Source organism: Hemitrygon akajei, chromosome 7, assembly GCF_048418815.1.
Source record: "Hemitrygon akajei chromosome 7, sHemAka1.3, whole genome shotgun sequence".
NCBI classification, from domain to species: domain Eukaryota; kingdom Metazoa; phylum Chordata; class Chondrichthyes; order Myliobatiformes; family Dasyatidae; genus Hemitrygon; species Hemitrygon akajei.
Genome location: NC_133130.1, coordinates 135,962,428 through 135,979,019, shown reverse-complemented (window position 1 = coordinate 135,979,019; position 16,592 = coordinate 135,962,428). Strand labels below are relative to the sequence as shown.

At 45.4% G+C, this 16,592-nt stretch overlaps 1 protein-coding gene across 1 annotated transcript; it reads right to left on the bottom strand.

Moving 5' to 3' along the window:
• Nucleotides 1–3,268: 3,268 nt before the first annotated feature.
• LOC140730955 (glutamine synthetase-like) lies at nt 3,269–15,169 on the bottom strand. The gene is made up of 6 exons (XM_073052057.1): nt 14,890–15,169; nt 14,641–14,802; nt 14,392–14,538; nt 7,637–7,764; nt 7,347–7,546; nt 3,269–3,966 (listed from the first exon to the last, which is right to left on the bottom strand). Exons 1-6 carry the CDS (start codon nt 15,053–15,055, stop codon nt 3,669–3,671), a joined length of 1,101 nt encoding a protein of 366 aa, XP_072908158.1. The 5' UTR covers nt 15,056–15,169; the 3' UTR covers nt 3,269–3,668.
• Nucleotides 15,170–16,592: the final 1,423 nt, after the last annotated feature.

Below are 16,592 nucleotides of genomic sequence, written 5' to 3'. Positions count from 1 at the left end.
AAGGAAGTCGTTTGCTTTAACAAGTACATGACCCAGAAACAACAGGAATCCATTGACCATCTGCTCGTCACTCTCAACATTCCCTCCTGTTATGGAACCTCCTCCATCAGAGCCCCAGATTCCAGAACCCAAACACTTCAATGGATCCCCAACCCGATCCTGCCTCTTCCTGTCCCAGTGTGTCTTGTGTTTTGAATCCACCTCTGTATTCTATGGAGCAAGCCAAGATTGCCTTCATTATATCTCTCTTGAATGGGTGAGATCTGATCTGAGCCACCACCATCTAGAACAAATAAAACCACCACCTGCAATAAATAATTCAGCCCCTCAGGAGCATGAGGGTCACTGGAGAAACATCTAGGGTGCTTACTGTCAAGCAGCTGATCACTCATGGATCAAATGCACATTGCGTCTGGGAAAATGGCACCACCAGGTAGAGACAAAGGGCCTTCTATCTGTTAAGTTCCCCCTGGCTCCTCATTCCAGCACCACAGCCTGACTCACTCTATCTGTCCTGCACTCGACCCTGATTCCTCTGTGCACACAGGAAGCTCTGGTGGATTCAAGCAGAGCTTGGACTCGCTACTGAGCCCATTTTCTCATCCATTCTTCTTTACAGCCATTGACGCACTTCACTTGGGGTCTGGGATGGACAATGCACCCACACAGCCTGCGCACATATGCATCAGAGAGCACAACGAATCCACTCCTCTAATCTTTGGTTCCCCTGGCTCTCCACTCACGACCCTCACTTCACCTAGTCATCCAGTTCACTGTTGAGTTGGGGACCCACCTGTCAAACCACCTGCCTGCAACCTCTGTTGACTTCACCCTATAAATCCAAGTACATAGAAAAATTCCTTGCCCACACTAATCTCCCATGGGACGACTTAGCCATTGCCTTTAATAAAAGGGAAGCTAGCATCCTGTCACCTCAATAACAATCTGATCAACCTCCTCCCAGGCACCACCCCTCCCTGAGGTCATCTGTTCTCCCTCTCCCCTCCTGAGACCCAAGCCATGAATGACTACGTTGCCCGAACACTACAACATGGCTTCATTTGATCAGCCCATTTCCCAGGTGGTGCAGGATTCTTTTTTTGTAAAAAAAAAGATGGGGATCTCTGCCCTGCATCGACAACTGGGGTCTTAATGAGATCACCATTAAGAACCGTTACTCTTTCTCATTGATGGATAGTGCATTCGAAGTACTCCAAAGGACCCAGATCTTCACCAAGCTGGTTCTATGGAGCATGTACAATCTGTGTGGGAGACACCATTCACAACACCAACTGGCCACTACAAGTACCTGCTGATACCATTCAGATTTACCAACAGGCCAGCCTTCTTTCATGAGTTCCTACAAGACATACTACACAGTAATGCGCTCATCTACTTCACCAACATCCTCATCTTCTGCAAGAACCCCCAAGACCACATCTGTAGCATTTGTCAAGTCCTTCAGTGTCTCCTCAAAAACCAACTGTACTTGTTAGAAAAATGCCTGTTCCACACTCCAGTCATTTCCTTCCTGAGTTACGTCCCTACATAACCACAGACCCGGAGAGAGTGTTCACTGTCATTGAATGGCCCTGACTGCACTCCCTCAGCTAAAGCATTTCCTGGGCTTCTCCAAATTCTACTGCCGTTTCATCAGGAACTACAGCCAAATCTCAGCTTCTCTCACCTCCCTCACCAAGGCACCTACCCCATGGATAGCCTGGTCTGCTGCCATGGACCATGCTTTCGAGGAGCTTGGGGGACACTTCACCACTGCCTCCATTCTCCACAATCTGAACTCCTCCAGACCTTTTGTGGTAGTGGTGGATGCATCTGACTTGGATGCAAGGGCCATCCTCCCCCAGCGAGGACTGGATGGAAGACACACCCTTCTGCCTTCTTCTCATGCAAGTTCAACTCTACACAGCACCGTTATGCAGTAGGAGACATGGAGCTAGTCACCATTAAACGAGCCGTGGAGAAAGGAACCATTGGCTGATGGGAACACCATGCTTTCCTAGATCTGGACCTACCACCAGAACCTCATATCTATTCAGCAGACCCGCCAACTCAGGCTTGCTGGGCCCTCTTCTTGGAACAACTCAGCTTCACCATCACCTACCGACCTGGCTCCAAGAACTCTAAGGAGGCACCTCCCATTCTCCAACCAGCTAACAGCAGTAAGCTGACACTCATCTCCTAATCATCACCTGCAGCCTATTTAAACCCAGCTCTTGTCCTCAATCCTTGTTTACCCATTGAACCAGCCAGCCTCAACCAGTTGATCCTAACTGTATACATATCACTGATGATCTTAACCGGACTGTACACATTGGCTTTGTGACAAAAAAAAACACACAACAGCATCTCTTCCACCTCAGGCGACTGAAGAAGTTTGGCATGGGCCCCCAATTCGTCAAGACCTTCTACAGGGGCACCATTGAGAGCATCCTGACTGGCTGTATCACCATCTGGTATGGGACCTGCACCAACCTTAAATGCTGGGCATTGCAGAGAGTGGTACTGACAGCCCAGCACATCTGTGAATGTGAACTTCCTTCAACTGAGGATAATTACAGCAGCAGGTGCAGAAAGACGGTCTGGAAGATCATCAGGGACACCAGTCACCCCAAACATAAATTGCTTCAGTTGCTTCCGTCTGGCAAGTGATACCGCAGTATTAAAGCCAAAACCAAAGGGCTATGCGACAGCTTCTTTCTACAAGCAACTAGACTTTTAAGTTCACGTCTGTGCATTGCAACGGAGTCATAGCGCAATGGTTTTTACTTCCTCCTGTTGTGGGGTGGATGTAAAATTTTAATAAATACCAACCCCTTTCGCCTCACTTCTTTCTCCTGTCCTACCCACTGCATCTGCTCATTACCCTCACATTCCTCCCACTGCTTCCATCTGCCCTCTCCTTCTCCCTTATTTGATTCTATGTTCCACCTTCTCTCTTACCAGATTCTACCATCTGCTGCCCATTGTTGCTTCCACCTATTACCTCTCAGCCTCTGTTGCTATTTCCACCCTTCCCCTGTCCATTTGCCCAACTTCCCACCTACTTCTTGCCAGTTTTTGCTGCACCCCTCCCCCTTTACCAACTATCTCCCCTCTACTTTTCCAGGTGAAGGGTCTTGACCCGAAACGTTGACTGTTTATTTCCCCCCTCCAGATGCTGCCTGACCCATTGATTTCTTTCAGCAGCTTGTATTGTTCCTGAAGTTGCAAAAACCTTCCCTTTAAAAAGGGTTAGTTTACACATAAACACCTCTCCAGGATGTTTTATTAAAATAACTGTATTAGAATGAACTACTTTGAAGTTGCCCACAGCACTGATTCAAACTTCAGTATCAAATGTAGAAAAGCAAAGTGCATTCCAAGAACTATAACATGAGAAGTCTCTCCAAATTATTGTCAAAGTTACACCAAGGAGCTACCAATTTAGTTCTCCTTTCAACTTACACTCTGATACCAAATATAAAGATTAGAACATATTAATGAATAATTGAGATTGCTAAGAGAACAATAATAATGATTTACATCCTTGAACATTTCTAAAAAGAGATACAAAAAAACCTTTAGTGATAGATTACAAAGTATTGCTCCGCCCCGTGGTATCAAGGACTTTAGAACTTTAAAGCCCATTGCTTAGTGCAAAACTTCAGTTAGTTTTCAGTTTCATTTAAGACACATGTCCTGACTAAGGCATCAGTAACAGCATAAGGGTCACAATTTGCAGATGGTCTTCTGTCTTCAAAGTATCCACATTGATCTTGTCCGACCTGTCGTGGGATTCTGATGCTGGCCCCACGGTTTGCTATTCCAGCCGAGAAGTCATGGATACTTGATGTTTCATGTAGACCAGTTAGTCTCCTGGAATTATCCTTTCCCTCAGATGGATCATACCTGCGAATGTGGTGTTGGTGCCTCTTACTCAACTTTTCAATTGCTTCTTCAATGTACCTAAACATTTAAAGGGTTAAAGGTGAGTCACTTTAATCTTTCAACCTTGGATCTACATCAGAATGAGTCAAATGTCATGGGCTAAATCAAAAGCAGTGACATATCAGCATACAGGAGGGAAAATGAAAATCTGGCTCGAGTGGTGCCACATCAACAATAACCTCTCACTCAATGTCAGCAAGACCAAGGAGCTGATTATTGACTTCAGGAGGAGGAAACCAGAGATCCTTGAGCCAGTCCTCGTCGGGGGATCAAAGATGGAGAAGGTCAACAACTTTAAAATTTTCAGTGTTATCATTTCAGAGATCTGTACAGTGCCTAGTACATACGTGCACTTATGAAGAAAGCATGACAGTGCCTCTACTTCCTTTGATGTCTGTGAAGATTCAGCATTATATCTAAAACTTCTATAGATGTGTAGTGGAGGGTATATTGACTGGTTGTGTCATGAACTGGTATGGAAACACCAATGCCCTAAAATGGAAAATCCTACAAAAAGTAATGGATACAACCCAGTCCATCTTGGGTAGAGCTCTCCGCACCACTGGGTACATCTACATGAAGCATCCATAATTTGAAAAGCTAATTGACAGCAGACACACCCCTTCAAATGGTGGACTGTGATCAGCTGGACTTTACGCATTCTCTCTCCACTTGTTCTGTCCCTTTCCTTGGCTGCTGTACTAAACTGATCCAAATCAGCATCCATCATCGGTGACCTCCACCACCCAGGTCATGCTCTTTTCTCACTGCTGCCATTGAGAAGGTGGTTCAGGATCCTCAGGACCCACACCTAGGTTCAGGAACAGTTATTACCCCTCAACCATCAGGTCTTAACCGGGGGGATAACTTCAGTCGCTCCATTACTGAACTGCCCCCACAACCTATGGACTCACTCAATAGTTATTGCTTGCTTATCTATTTATGTATGTACACAGTTTGTGGTCTGTTGCACATTGGTTATTTGTCCATCCTGTTGGGTGCAGTTTCAATGATTCTATTATGTTTCTTGGATTTACTGAATATGCCCAAAAGAAAATAAATCTCATGGCTGTATTTAGTGACATATATGTACTTAGAAAATGAATTTACTTTGAACCCTGAGAAACAGAGGCGTATGTGCTATTGACCTTTCCATGATGTACAAGATGAAATAATGCTCAGTTGACATTCATAATTTGAAAAGCTAATTGACAGCAGACCCACCCCTTCCAATGGTGGACTTTGATCAGCTGGTCCCTTAAGCATTCTGTCTCCACCTGTACTATCTCCTTCCTTGGCAGCTGTACAAAACTGATCCAAACTGCCTTGCAACCTTGGTGCCATATTTGATTCATCTTTCTATTCTGAAGCTGCAGCTGAACTTTCAGACTTGTCTGTTCCAAAACACTGTTGCCCAACCTCCTTAGTTCTCCATTCCAATTCTTTCTGTCATCTACTGCCACTCATTGATGTAACAAAAAAATTCTTCCTTTCAGTTTCCAATTCCTTCATGACCACATCCCCATATCACTTTAAACTTCCTAGAAGATCGGTGGGCTGGGGGAAATTATACTCTTCCAGCTCTGGGTGACCGAGTTCCCACCATTCCACCAAGGCCAGCTAAGACTTCAGGTGCCACGGCCCTAACCTTTGCAATCCCTTCCACACACCTCCCCACATCTTTCTTTAGGACTCTTCAAGTAAGTGGAAATAGGCTGAAAATCATCCCTGAAAATTTAATAGGAACACAATGTTAGAAGGTGCAATTCTTTTCCAGTTTAATTCAGAATCCATGTATCAGTCTGGTCGATCCATGCTGTACTCCCTGCATGGAAAACTCAATTCTCAAGGTTCTTCAGGTGTGGCCCTTCTTTGGCTCTGCATACAGCAGCACAACTTCTATCATTTGGATATAAACATCAATGTTCTGAGAGATTAAAACAAAAACTGTTCAGGGCAATCGAAATTTTGCTACAACTGCACAAAGGGAAACCAACTGAACAGCTTGGATTCAGTTCTGGACCTGGCAACAGATATAATTTTTGGATCCTTTTGTTTTGTGTTGCCTGGGTGTTGACCCTCTCACCAACAGAAATTCTCTTTCTCCATCATGATTTAGAAACAGAGAAACATAGAAAACCTACAGCACAATACAGGCCCTTCGGCCCACATTGCTGTGCCGAACATGTATCTACTTTAGAAAGTACCTAGGGTTACCCATAGCCCTCTATTTTTCTAAGATCCATGTACCTATCCAAGAGTCTCTTAAAAGACCCTATTGTATCTACCTCTACCACTGTCGCTGGCAGCTCATTCCACCCACTCAACACTCTCTGCGTAAAAAACTTGCCCCTGACATCTCCTCTGTACCTACTTCCAAGCACCTTAAAACTATGGCCTCCCGTGTTAGCCATTTCAGCCCTGGGAAAAAGCCTCTGACTATCCACATGATCAATACCTCTCATCATCTTATACACCTCTATCAGGTCACCTCTCAACCTCCGTCGCTCCAAGGAGAAAAGGCTAAGTTCACTCAACCTATTCTCATAAGGCATGCTCCCCAATCCAGGCAACATCCTTGTAAATCTCCTCTGCATCCTTTCTATGGTTTCCACATCCTTCCTGTAGTGAGGTGACCAAAACTGAGCACAGTACTCCAAGTGGGGTCTAACCAGGGTCCTATACAGCTGCAACAATACTTCTCGGCTCCTAAACTCAATCCCACGATTGATGAAGGCCAATGTACCATATGCTTTCTTAACCACAGAATCACCCTGCGCAATGGCTTTGAGTGTCCTATGGACTTGGACCCCAAGATCCCTCTGATCCTCCACACTGCCAAGAGTCTTACCATTAATACTATATTCTGCCATCATATTTGACCTACCAAAATGAACCACCTCACACTTATCCGGGTTGAACTCCATCTGCCAATTCTCAGCCAGTTTTGCATCCAATCAATGTCCTGCTGTAACCTCTGACAGCCCTCCATGACATCCACAACCTTTGTGTCATCAGCAAATTCACTAACCCATCCCTCCACTTCCTCATCCAGGTCATTTATAAAAATCATGAAGAGAAGGGATTTAAATATCTCTATGAGATTCCCTCACAACCTCCTCAGTTCCACAGCCCTCAAATCTACCTGGGTAACTAAAATCCCTCATCCCTAGATACACTTTAGTAAGCCTCTTCTGCACCCTCTCTAAAGGGTATGGTACAGATACTCACATTCTACCTAGATGGAGTATTGTGTTGCGCTACTGCTTTTAAGGTTCATCATGACTTTCTCTACTGTCAATATTTCTAAGAGACAGTATATGCCAATGAGCAAAGCAACCCCATCCTTCACCTGGGCAGCAGCAGACACAAAAGTTAAAGAATTAAGATCATCTCACTTGAGCCCCCCTGGTTTCCTCATAGCCTCGGTGCTGAAGTTGGCATGGCATCCAGCTCCATTCCAATTTCCAGTTACTGGCTTCGGGTCGAATGTGGCCACAATCCCAAAGTCTTCACAAATGCGATGAAGGATGTACCTGGCCATCCATAAGTGATCTCCCATTTCAATCCCTTCACAGGGCCCCACCTGAAATTCCCACTAGAAGGAAGGAGAAACAAATTCATTGTTCAATCAGACTCCCAGAGTAATATAAAAGGGGCTTTGTGTAACCCACGAGTATCTTTTTACCTGTGATGGCATGACTTCAGCATTGGTTCCTGAGATCTTCACTCCAGCATAGAAGCATGCTTTATAGTGAGCTTCCACTATATCTCTGCCATAGACCTTATCTGCTCCAACACCGCAATAGTATGGTCCTATAGATGAGACAAAATGATTTGTACGATGTAAACTATTAGTGTGAGCTTCTACTAGATCTCAACCATTGACTTTATCTGCTCCAACAATGCAACAGTAGTGTTAAAAGGGGCAAAGTGACTTGGACAATGTAAACAATTAGTGTGGGAATTATAACAACTCTAATTATGTTGTTTTAGAAATGGTCAATACATGTTCCTGCCCTTCCACTTTCAGATTTATATTAGCAAACAGCTATTCCTGTATGTAAACTCAACCTCCCAGGCAAATTGTACATCACTTACCCATTTTAAAGGAAAATTGCCAACAGTAAAATTGAGTTAACTAGCAGTTTAATATATTATAACTGCCAAGTTTCTGATTGCCTGTTCAAATACAAACCATAGCTACACTCAGGAGGTTCTAGAGATGGGGTGGACGGGTGTGGGGGGTGGCAGGGTTTTTCTCTCTCTTGGTACTGGACCACTAATAAAGCAACTTTCTAAACACCGTGGTCAGAGCAATACAAAAAGTCCCAACCAGTTCTCACAGGCACATCATCAAAGAAAAATTGGTATTGAAGTTACACCAGGAGGCACAAGGCAAGTGATTAATAGCTTGGATAAGGTGCGTTAAAGATGCAATTAAAAAGAGGACAAGGTTGGAAGGAAGGAACTCACAGGTGAGCACATTGCCCGCTTGGACATGGTTATGAGGACAGGAAAGGGCAAATCTATTGCAATTTTAAATTTCGCATTACTAATCGTTACTTAGCTAGGATGGTTAACAGGCTGATGGGAAAGGGGTGGAGTTGAGATTTGGAAATTGGGCAACAGTTTTCAATGGCTACAGGTTCACAGGAATCTGACAAAGGATTGTCGATATAGTTGAGCCTGACAATGACAAAGGGATGGGCAGGATCCTGTGTGACAGGGATGGACTCACCCAGTGCTGTTAGCAGGACTACTTAAAGATAAGGAGAAAAGGAGAAGGAAATGACCCAACACTGGGTGACCATGATCTAACGCATCACGCCAACCATTCACAATTATCTTTACATAATTTCATGTAGCTGTTGGGAAAAAAATCCAACTAACAATAACGTTGGGTGTGGTGCACTTTCAGCAGCAAACTGCAAATGAATAAGCAGCTTTTAGACAACCAAACAAATTATCCTATTTAGTCTTTCCACGAATATCAGGCAATAACTGTGAGATTAAAGAATGGGATATTCGGAATATAACTGTAAATTGTGGACATCCATGATTTACAGCTGACACTGAATGCATGGGGCAATCAGGTGACCAAGAAGTCTAGAGAGCTCACCAAGTGAACTTTTTTTAAAAATCAAAGAAAACCCTGCAGATGCTGGAAACCTGAAATAAATAATTTCAGTGGGAAGAGCAGTAGAGCTTACGGTGGTGAGATTTGTAGCACCTCGTTCATCAGAACCACGGGCAACATTTCCAGGGTCTCTCCTTGCCCAGTGACACAGAAGCTGTCCAAAACTATCTGATGACCTGCAACACACCTGGGTCTCCAAGTGCTGAGAGCACAGAGTTGTGGTGTGCAGAAAGTAGCCCTTCAACCCATCGCGTCCATGCCAACCTTTTTGTCTAAATACACTAATCCCATTGGTCTGTATTAGAGATGTATTGTTCTATGTCTTGTCTATTTTTGTGTCTAACTAAAATGTGCCATAAACATTGTGGATGTAACGGACTGCACCACCTCCTCTGGCAGTGAGTCCCTCTGTCAGAGCAATACAACATGGATACAGGCCCTTTGGCCGAATCTGTCCATGCCAACCACAGCGCCCACCCTGCCAATCCCAATTTTCTGCGTTCAGCTAATGTTCCTTGAAGCCCTGCCCATCCATGTTACCTGTCCAAGTGCTTCTCAAAAGATACTCTTGTATCTGCCTCAACTACTTATTCTGGCAGCTCATTCCATTACCACCCTCCGCATGAAAGAAATGCCCCCTCAGATTCCTTTAAATCTTTCCTTCTCACCCCAAAAGGTCTGGATTTCCCTACCTTGGGAAAAGAATTTATGGAAGTCTTCCCTCATTGTCAACAGTTTTGGCCCCCCCCCCACCCCCCGTATCTCAGAAAGGATGCGTTGTCATTGGAGAGAGCCCAGAGGTGGTTCATGAGGATGATTCCAGGGATGAAGGAGTTAACATATAAGGAGCGTTCGGCAGCTTTGGGCCTGTACTCACTGGAATTTAGAATGTCGGGGGGGGGGGGTTTATCTCACTGAAACCTATTGAACGTTGGAAGGGATTAGATAGGGTAGATGTGGGGAAGATGTTTCCTCTGGTGGGGGTATCCAGAACTAGAGGGCACAGACTCAAAATTGCGGGTGACATTTTAGAGCAAAGGTAAGGAGGGATTTTTTTTTAGTTAGTAAGCAGTAAATGTGTGGAATGCCCTGCCAAGTCCGTGGGTATATTTAAGGCAGAAGTTGATCGTTTCCTGATCGGTCAGGGCATCAAGGAATATGGCAAGAAGGCAGGTGTATGGGGTTGAGAGGGATCCAGGATCAGCCATGATGGAAGGGCAGAGCAGACTCGATGGGCTGAATGGCCAAATTCTACTCTTATGTCTTATGGTCCCATGCTGCAAGGAAAGAGTGCCTAGTTTGGCCAACCCCTCCCTATAACTGAGCCCCTCTATTCCTGGCATCATCTTTGTAAATCTTTTGGGCACTCTTTTTCCTATAACAGGGTGACCAAAACCGTACACAGTACTCCAAGTGTGGCCACACTACTGAATTATATGACCTTTCTAACTCACATACTTAATGCCACGGCCGATGAAGGCCAGCATTCTAAATTCCACCTCCCTGTCAACCTGTGATGCTGCTTTCAGTAAATTATGCATTGTACTCCTAGATCCCCCTGTTCCCTTACACTTCCCAGTGCCCGACCACCCAAAGTACAACTCCTACACTGGATCACCAAACTTCTGACTTGCCAAACAGCGCCACCTCAGAATTCTCTACATCGAAATCCATTTGCCACTCCTCAACCCACTTCCCTAACTGATCAAGATCCTACAATGATCTTATCACTATAAACAACATCTGCAAACCTACTGATCCAACCATGCAACTTTGCATTGATAACATTTACACCAATAACAATGATCGCAAACACATGGCCTCCATTCCAGGAAACAACTTTCAACCACCACCTCCTGCTTCCGTGTCAATTTTGAATTCACCTATTTAGCTCGCTCTGGATTTCAAGGAAGCTAACCTTACAGACCAGCACTTGTAGAAGGCTTTATGAACAACAAAATAGACAACATCCACTACCCAAACCTCATCTACCTTTTGTCTGCCACTTCAAAAACTAATGTCAAATCTCTGATATTCTGTGCCCCAACCTGTGGGCAAGATGCCATATCCCTTCCCCACCAGCCTTATCAAGCTGCGTTGCCCTTTTCCAGGAGCTATGCACCTGGATAGAGGGATTCTGGCATTCAGCAACATTCCTACCATTTACTGTAAATATCCTACCCCCATTTACCTTTCCAAAATGTACCACCTCACAGCTGACAGGATTAAGTTCCAGCTGCCGACAGCCACCCACTTTCTCAGAACATAGACAGTACATCACAGATTTTCACATCAGATCATCAACAGTACACCAGACGTACAGCATCTGTCCGCCCTGTTGGGTGCGATCTTTTATCGATTCTCTTATGGTTCTTGGATTTAATGGGTATGCCCTCAAGAAAATGAATCTCGGGGGTGTATCATAGTGTTTCGATGATAAATTTACTTTGAACATTGCAGGCACAAAATTGCATTAAACTTTTAATCTACTCCAATGTCAATCTAACCCTTCCTTCCCTCAGAGTACAGTAATCCATATTCTGCTGTAACCTTAGAGAATCTTCCTTACTCTCCATAATATTGCATCATTTACAAGCTTACTAATTAAACTTCCTACAGGAATATCCACGTCATTAACATTTATCAAAAATAAATCGTGTGGATAGTCAGAGGCTTTTTCCCAGGGCTGAAATGGCTGCCACAAGAGGGCACAGGTTTAAGGTGCTGGGGAGTAGGTACAGAGATGTCAGGGGTAATTTTTTTACTCAGAGAGTGGTGAGTGCGTGGAATGGGCTGTCGATGACAGTGGTGGAGGCGGATACGATAGGGTCTTTTAAGAGGCTTTTAGATAGGTACATGGAGCTTAGAAAAATAGAGGGCTATCGGTTACCCTAGTAATTTCTAAGGTAGGGACATGTTTGGCACAACTTTGTGGGCTGAAGGGCTTGTATTGTGCTGTAGATTTTCTATGTTTCTAATAAAGGTATCAGCACTGACCCTGGAACATGACAGGTCACAGATCACTTAACAGGATAGTAACCTCCCACCATTGCTGTCACCAAGCTAGCTTTCAATCCAATTAGTCTGTTTGTCTTAACGTTCAGGACCAACCTTGTCCAAAGAACCAGAATCTGGTTTATTATCATTGTTTTATGCCGTATAATGTGAAATTTGTTATTTTGTGGCAGCAGTACAGTGCAAGACATAAAACTACTATACATTACAAAACAAATAGTGCAAAGCAATGATGAGGAAATGTTCAAAAATCTAATGGCAGAGGGGAGCCTTGCTAAAGTGCACGTCTACCACCCCACCTTCAACAAACAGGGCTCAGTAGATCTTTAATTGTACAAATGCAATTCTCTTCCAAACTACAGACTGTATCATGTCAGACTCACTCAAAGTTCAATTTTAGACCACAAGACTATAAGATATTGGAGCAGAATTAGGCCATTTGGCCCATTCAATCATGGCTGATCTAATTTTCTCTCTCACCCCCAATCTCCTGCCTTCTCCCCTATCCTTTCGTGCCCTGACAAATCAAGAATCTATCAACATCTGCCTTCGATATACCTAACAAATTGGCCTCCACAGCTGCCTGTGGCGAAGGATTCCACAGTTTCACCACTCTCTGGCTAAAGATATTCCTCATCTCTGTTCTAAAAGGACGTCACTCTATCCTGAGGCTGTGTCCTCTGGTCGTAGATGCCCCCACCATAGGAAACATCCTCTCCACATCCACTTTATCTAGGCCTTTCAACATTCGTTAAGTTTCAGTAAGGTTACCCCTCATTTTTCTGAATTCCAGTAAGTAGAGGCCATAGGCGTCAAACGTTCCTCATATGACAAACCTTTCAATCCCGGAATCATTTTCGTGAACCTCCTTTGAACCCTCTCTAATGTCAACACATACCTTGATCGATAAGAAACCCCAAAACTGCTCACAATACTCCAAGTGAGGCCTCGCCAGTGCCTTATAAAGCCTCAGTATTATATACTTGCTTTTATATTCTAGTCCTCTTGAAACAAATGCTAACATCATATTTGCCTTCCTCAGACCCAACCAGCAAATCAACCTTTAGGGAATTCTGTATGAGGACTCCCAAGTCCTTTTGCACTTCTCCATTAGGAAAATAGTCTATACTTTTATTTCTTCTACCCAAGTGCATGACCCACTTCCCAACACTGTATTCCATCTGCCACTTATTTGCCAATTCTCCTAATCTAATTCCTTCTGTAGCCTCTCTGCTTCTTCCAAACTACCTGACCCTCCACCTGTCTTCTATTCATCCACAAACTTAGCCACAAAGCCATCAATTCCATCATCTAAATCACTGTCATATGACACAAAAAGAATCGGTTCCAACACTACTAGTCACCAACAGCCAACCAGAAGAGGCTCCCCACTCTTTGCCTCCTGCCAATGCTCTATCCATGCTAGTATCTTTCCTGTAATACCATGGGCTCTTATCTTGTTAAGCAGCTTCATGTGTAGCACCTTGTCAAAGGCCTTCTGAAAATCCAAGTACACAGCATCCACCAATTCTCCTTTGTCTACCCTGTTATTACTTCAAAGAATTCCAACAGATTTCTCAGGCAAGATTTTCCCTTGAGGCAACAATGTGACTACAGCCTATTTTATTACGGGCCTCCAAATACCCTGAAACCATATCCTTTAACAATTGGCTCCAACAGCTTCCCAACCACTGAGACCAGGCTAACTGGCCTATAATTCCTTTCTTCTGCCTCTCTCCCATCTTAAAGGGTGGAGTGACATTTGAAATTCTCCAGTCCTTCAGAACCATGCCAAAGTCAATCAATTCTTGAAAGATTCTTGAATTCTTGAACTCGTGCCTCCACGATCTCTTCAGCTGCCTCTTTCAGAACCCCGAGGTCCATACCATCTGGTCCAAGTGACTTATCTACCTTCAGACCTTTCAGTTTCACAAACATTTTCTCTCTAGTAATAAATATAGAGAACCTGAGATGAAAGAATCCTTGAAAGGGAGTCTGTAGGTTGTTTGAACATTTAAGTGATTTGGCAAGTGAAGTTATTCCCTTTGTTCAAAATCCTGATTAAATGTTCAGACAGATTGGTGAGTATTTGGAATTGGATTATTGTTGTCACATGTACCAAAATACAGGGAAAAGCTCGTCCTGTATATTGTTCATGAAGATCATTGAGGAAGAACAAGGTAAACCAGTAAGAGAATGCAGTATAAAATTGAAGGCGCAATACAGGTAGAAAATAAGGTGCAAGATTGACAATATTTTCTGAAGAGAATCATCTTTCAAACACTGACCTTGCGGGGCGGGGAACCCGTTCTTCGGCCACCCGTACGGATTTCCATCGATGCCTAGTAGGGTGTACTCCTGCTCCAAGCCGAACCAGGGGTGATCTTCCTTCGCCCGCTCCATCGACTCATTGCACGCGTGCCTCTGGTTGCTTTCTGGAACACAGCCGATGGTTCAAATTGAAATGCCACGCACGGTTCACCGGGGGGGGGGGGGGGGAGAGGAGGTGGGGGTGGCGGAACCGGAACGGGACTTACCTGCCGGTATGCGGTTATACTTCAGCACTTCGCAGAGAACCAGTTTGTTGGGATCCAGGGTGAAGGGATCTCGGAAGATGCGGACCGGAATCAGAAACATGTCGCTGTTGGAGCCCTCCGACTGGTAGGTGCTGGAGCCATCGAAGTTCCACTCCGGAATGTCTGATCGGGAGGCGAAGACACAACAAGTGGGTTGGCGTCCCGTGGGAAGGGCGGCACGGCTCGGCCCGGGCTCGGGTTATACTGTACCTTCCAGAGTTGTGGGCTCGCACCCCAGGGTCCTGGTCTTGGAGCGCAGTCCCTCCCCGGTCCCGTCGATCCAGACGTAGGTGACCTGCACCTGGCTGCCCTGGGGCAGCCCCAGGTAGTGCTCCCGCACCGCCTTGTTCAGCCGCGAACTCACCGCCACTGACATCCTGTGCTCACACGGTCGGGCAGGGAGCGCCGAGAAACGCGGAACGATGCCGGGATCTTCCCGCTCACACGATGGAGGGCTGGCAAGGAACCGCGACTTTAAACTGGAGCCGCAAGGGTGGGTGGGTGACGTGCCACAGGGTGCGTCACCCTACCGGCAGCAGGGCACACCCCCGGGGCGGGACGGGGCGGGACGGGGAGGGCTCGGCGGTGCTGAAGACGAGAAGGTGGGGAGGGAGGAACAGGGAGAAAAGAAGGGGGCGGGATAGTCGGGAAGGGAAGGCAGGAGTAAGGGAGACTGATGGCCTGCAGGTAGGAAGAGGGTGGAAGGCGTGAGAGGAAGAGGCAGGAAAAAAAGGATGGCCAGCGAGGATAGGGGAGGGTCTACGCCCTCCTGTTCACTCCATTCCACCATTTAATCAGATTACGGTTTCTAACCGCAACTTCCATTCTGCATCATCAACTTCTGGTGGTGACCACTCCCTCATGGAGAATTAATTTATATCTGCTGTAAAAAAAAATTACCAAGAGTCTACAACAACACAAACAAAGCGCTGAAGGAGCTGGGCAGGTCAGGCAGGAACGGTGGAGGGCCTCTGTGGAAATGTCAACAGTTCATTTCCCTCCGTAGATACTCCCTGACATGCTGAGTTCCAACAGCATTTGTGCTTTGTTGCTGAAGAATTCCAGCATCTGCAATCTGTCATGTTTATTTTCAGAATCTCTTAGTGCTGCCCTGTGAGAGCAAGACTAACCCACCAAGCACCAAAGTCTTGCTCGGGCTGCGTCGATCAGCCTCGCCTACAGCAGGAGGAACCTATTCTTGAAATGTCAGCAATTGTGCAATTTTTCGCTCAAAATGCTCCTTGTACATATGTTAATATGCAAAAATAACGTTTATGGCCAGCCGGTAATTTTTGCTAGAAGACTTGAATGCAAGATGATACTTGCCTTACTGACGCAGTGCTGTCAAGAAAAATACTTCTCCCCCAAAGTCACAAAAACAAAGGAGCTGGTTGTGGATTACAGGAGGAATGGAGACAGGCTCACCCCAATTGACATCAATGGATCTGGGGTTGCGAGGGTGAAGAGCTGAAGTTCTTGGGCATACACATCACTGCGGATCTCACATGGTCTGTACATACCGGCTGTGTGGTGAAAAAAGCACAACAGCGCCTCTTTCACCTTAGACGCTTGAAGAAGTTTGGTCTGGACCCCCAAATCCTAAGAACTTTGTACAGGGGCACAATTGAGAGCATCCTGACTGGCTGCATCACTGCCTGGTATGCCCTCAATCGCAAGACTCTGCAGAGAGTGGTGCGGACAGCCCAGTGCATCTGTGGATGTGAACTTCCCAATATTCAAGACATTTACAGTGACAGATATGTAAAAAGGGCCCAAAGGATCATTGGGGACCCAAGTCGCACGAACCACAAACTGTTCCAGCTGCTACCATCTGGGAAATGGTACTGCAGCGTTAAAGCCTGGACCAACAGGCTCTGGGACAACTTCTCCCACCAGGCCATCAGACTGATTAA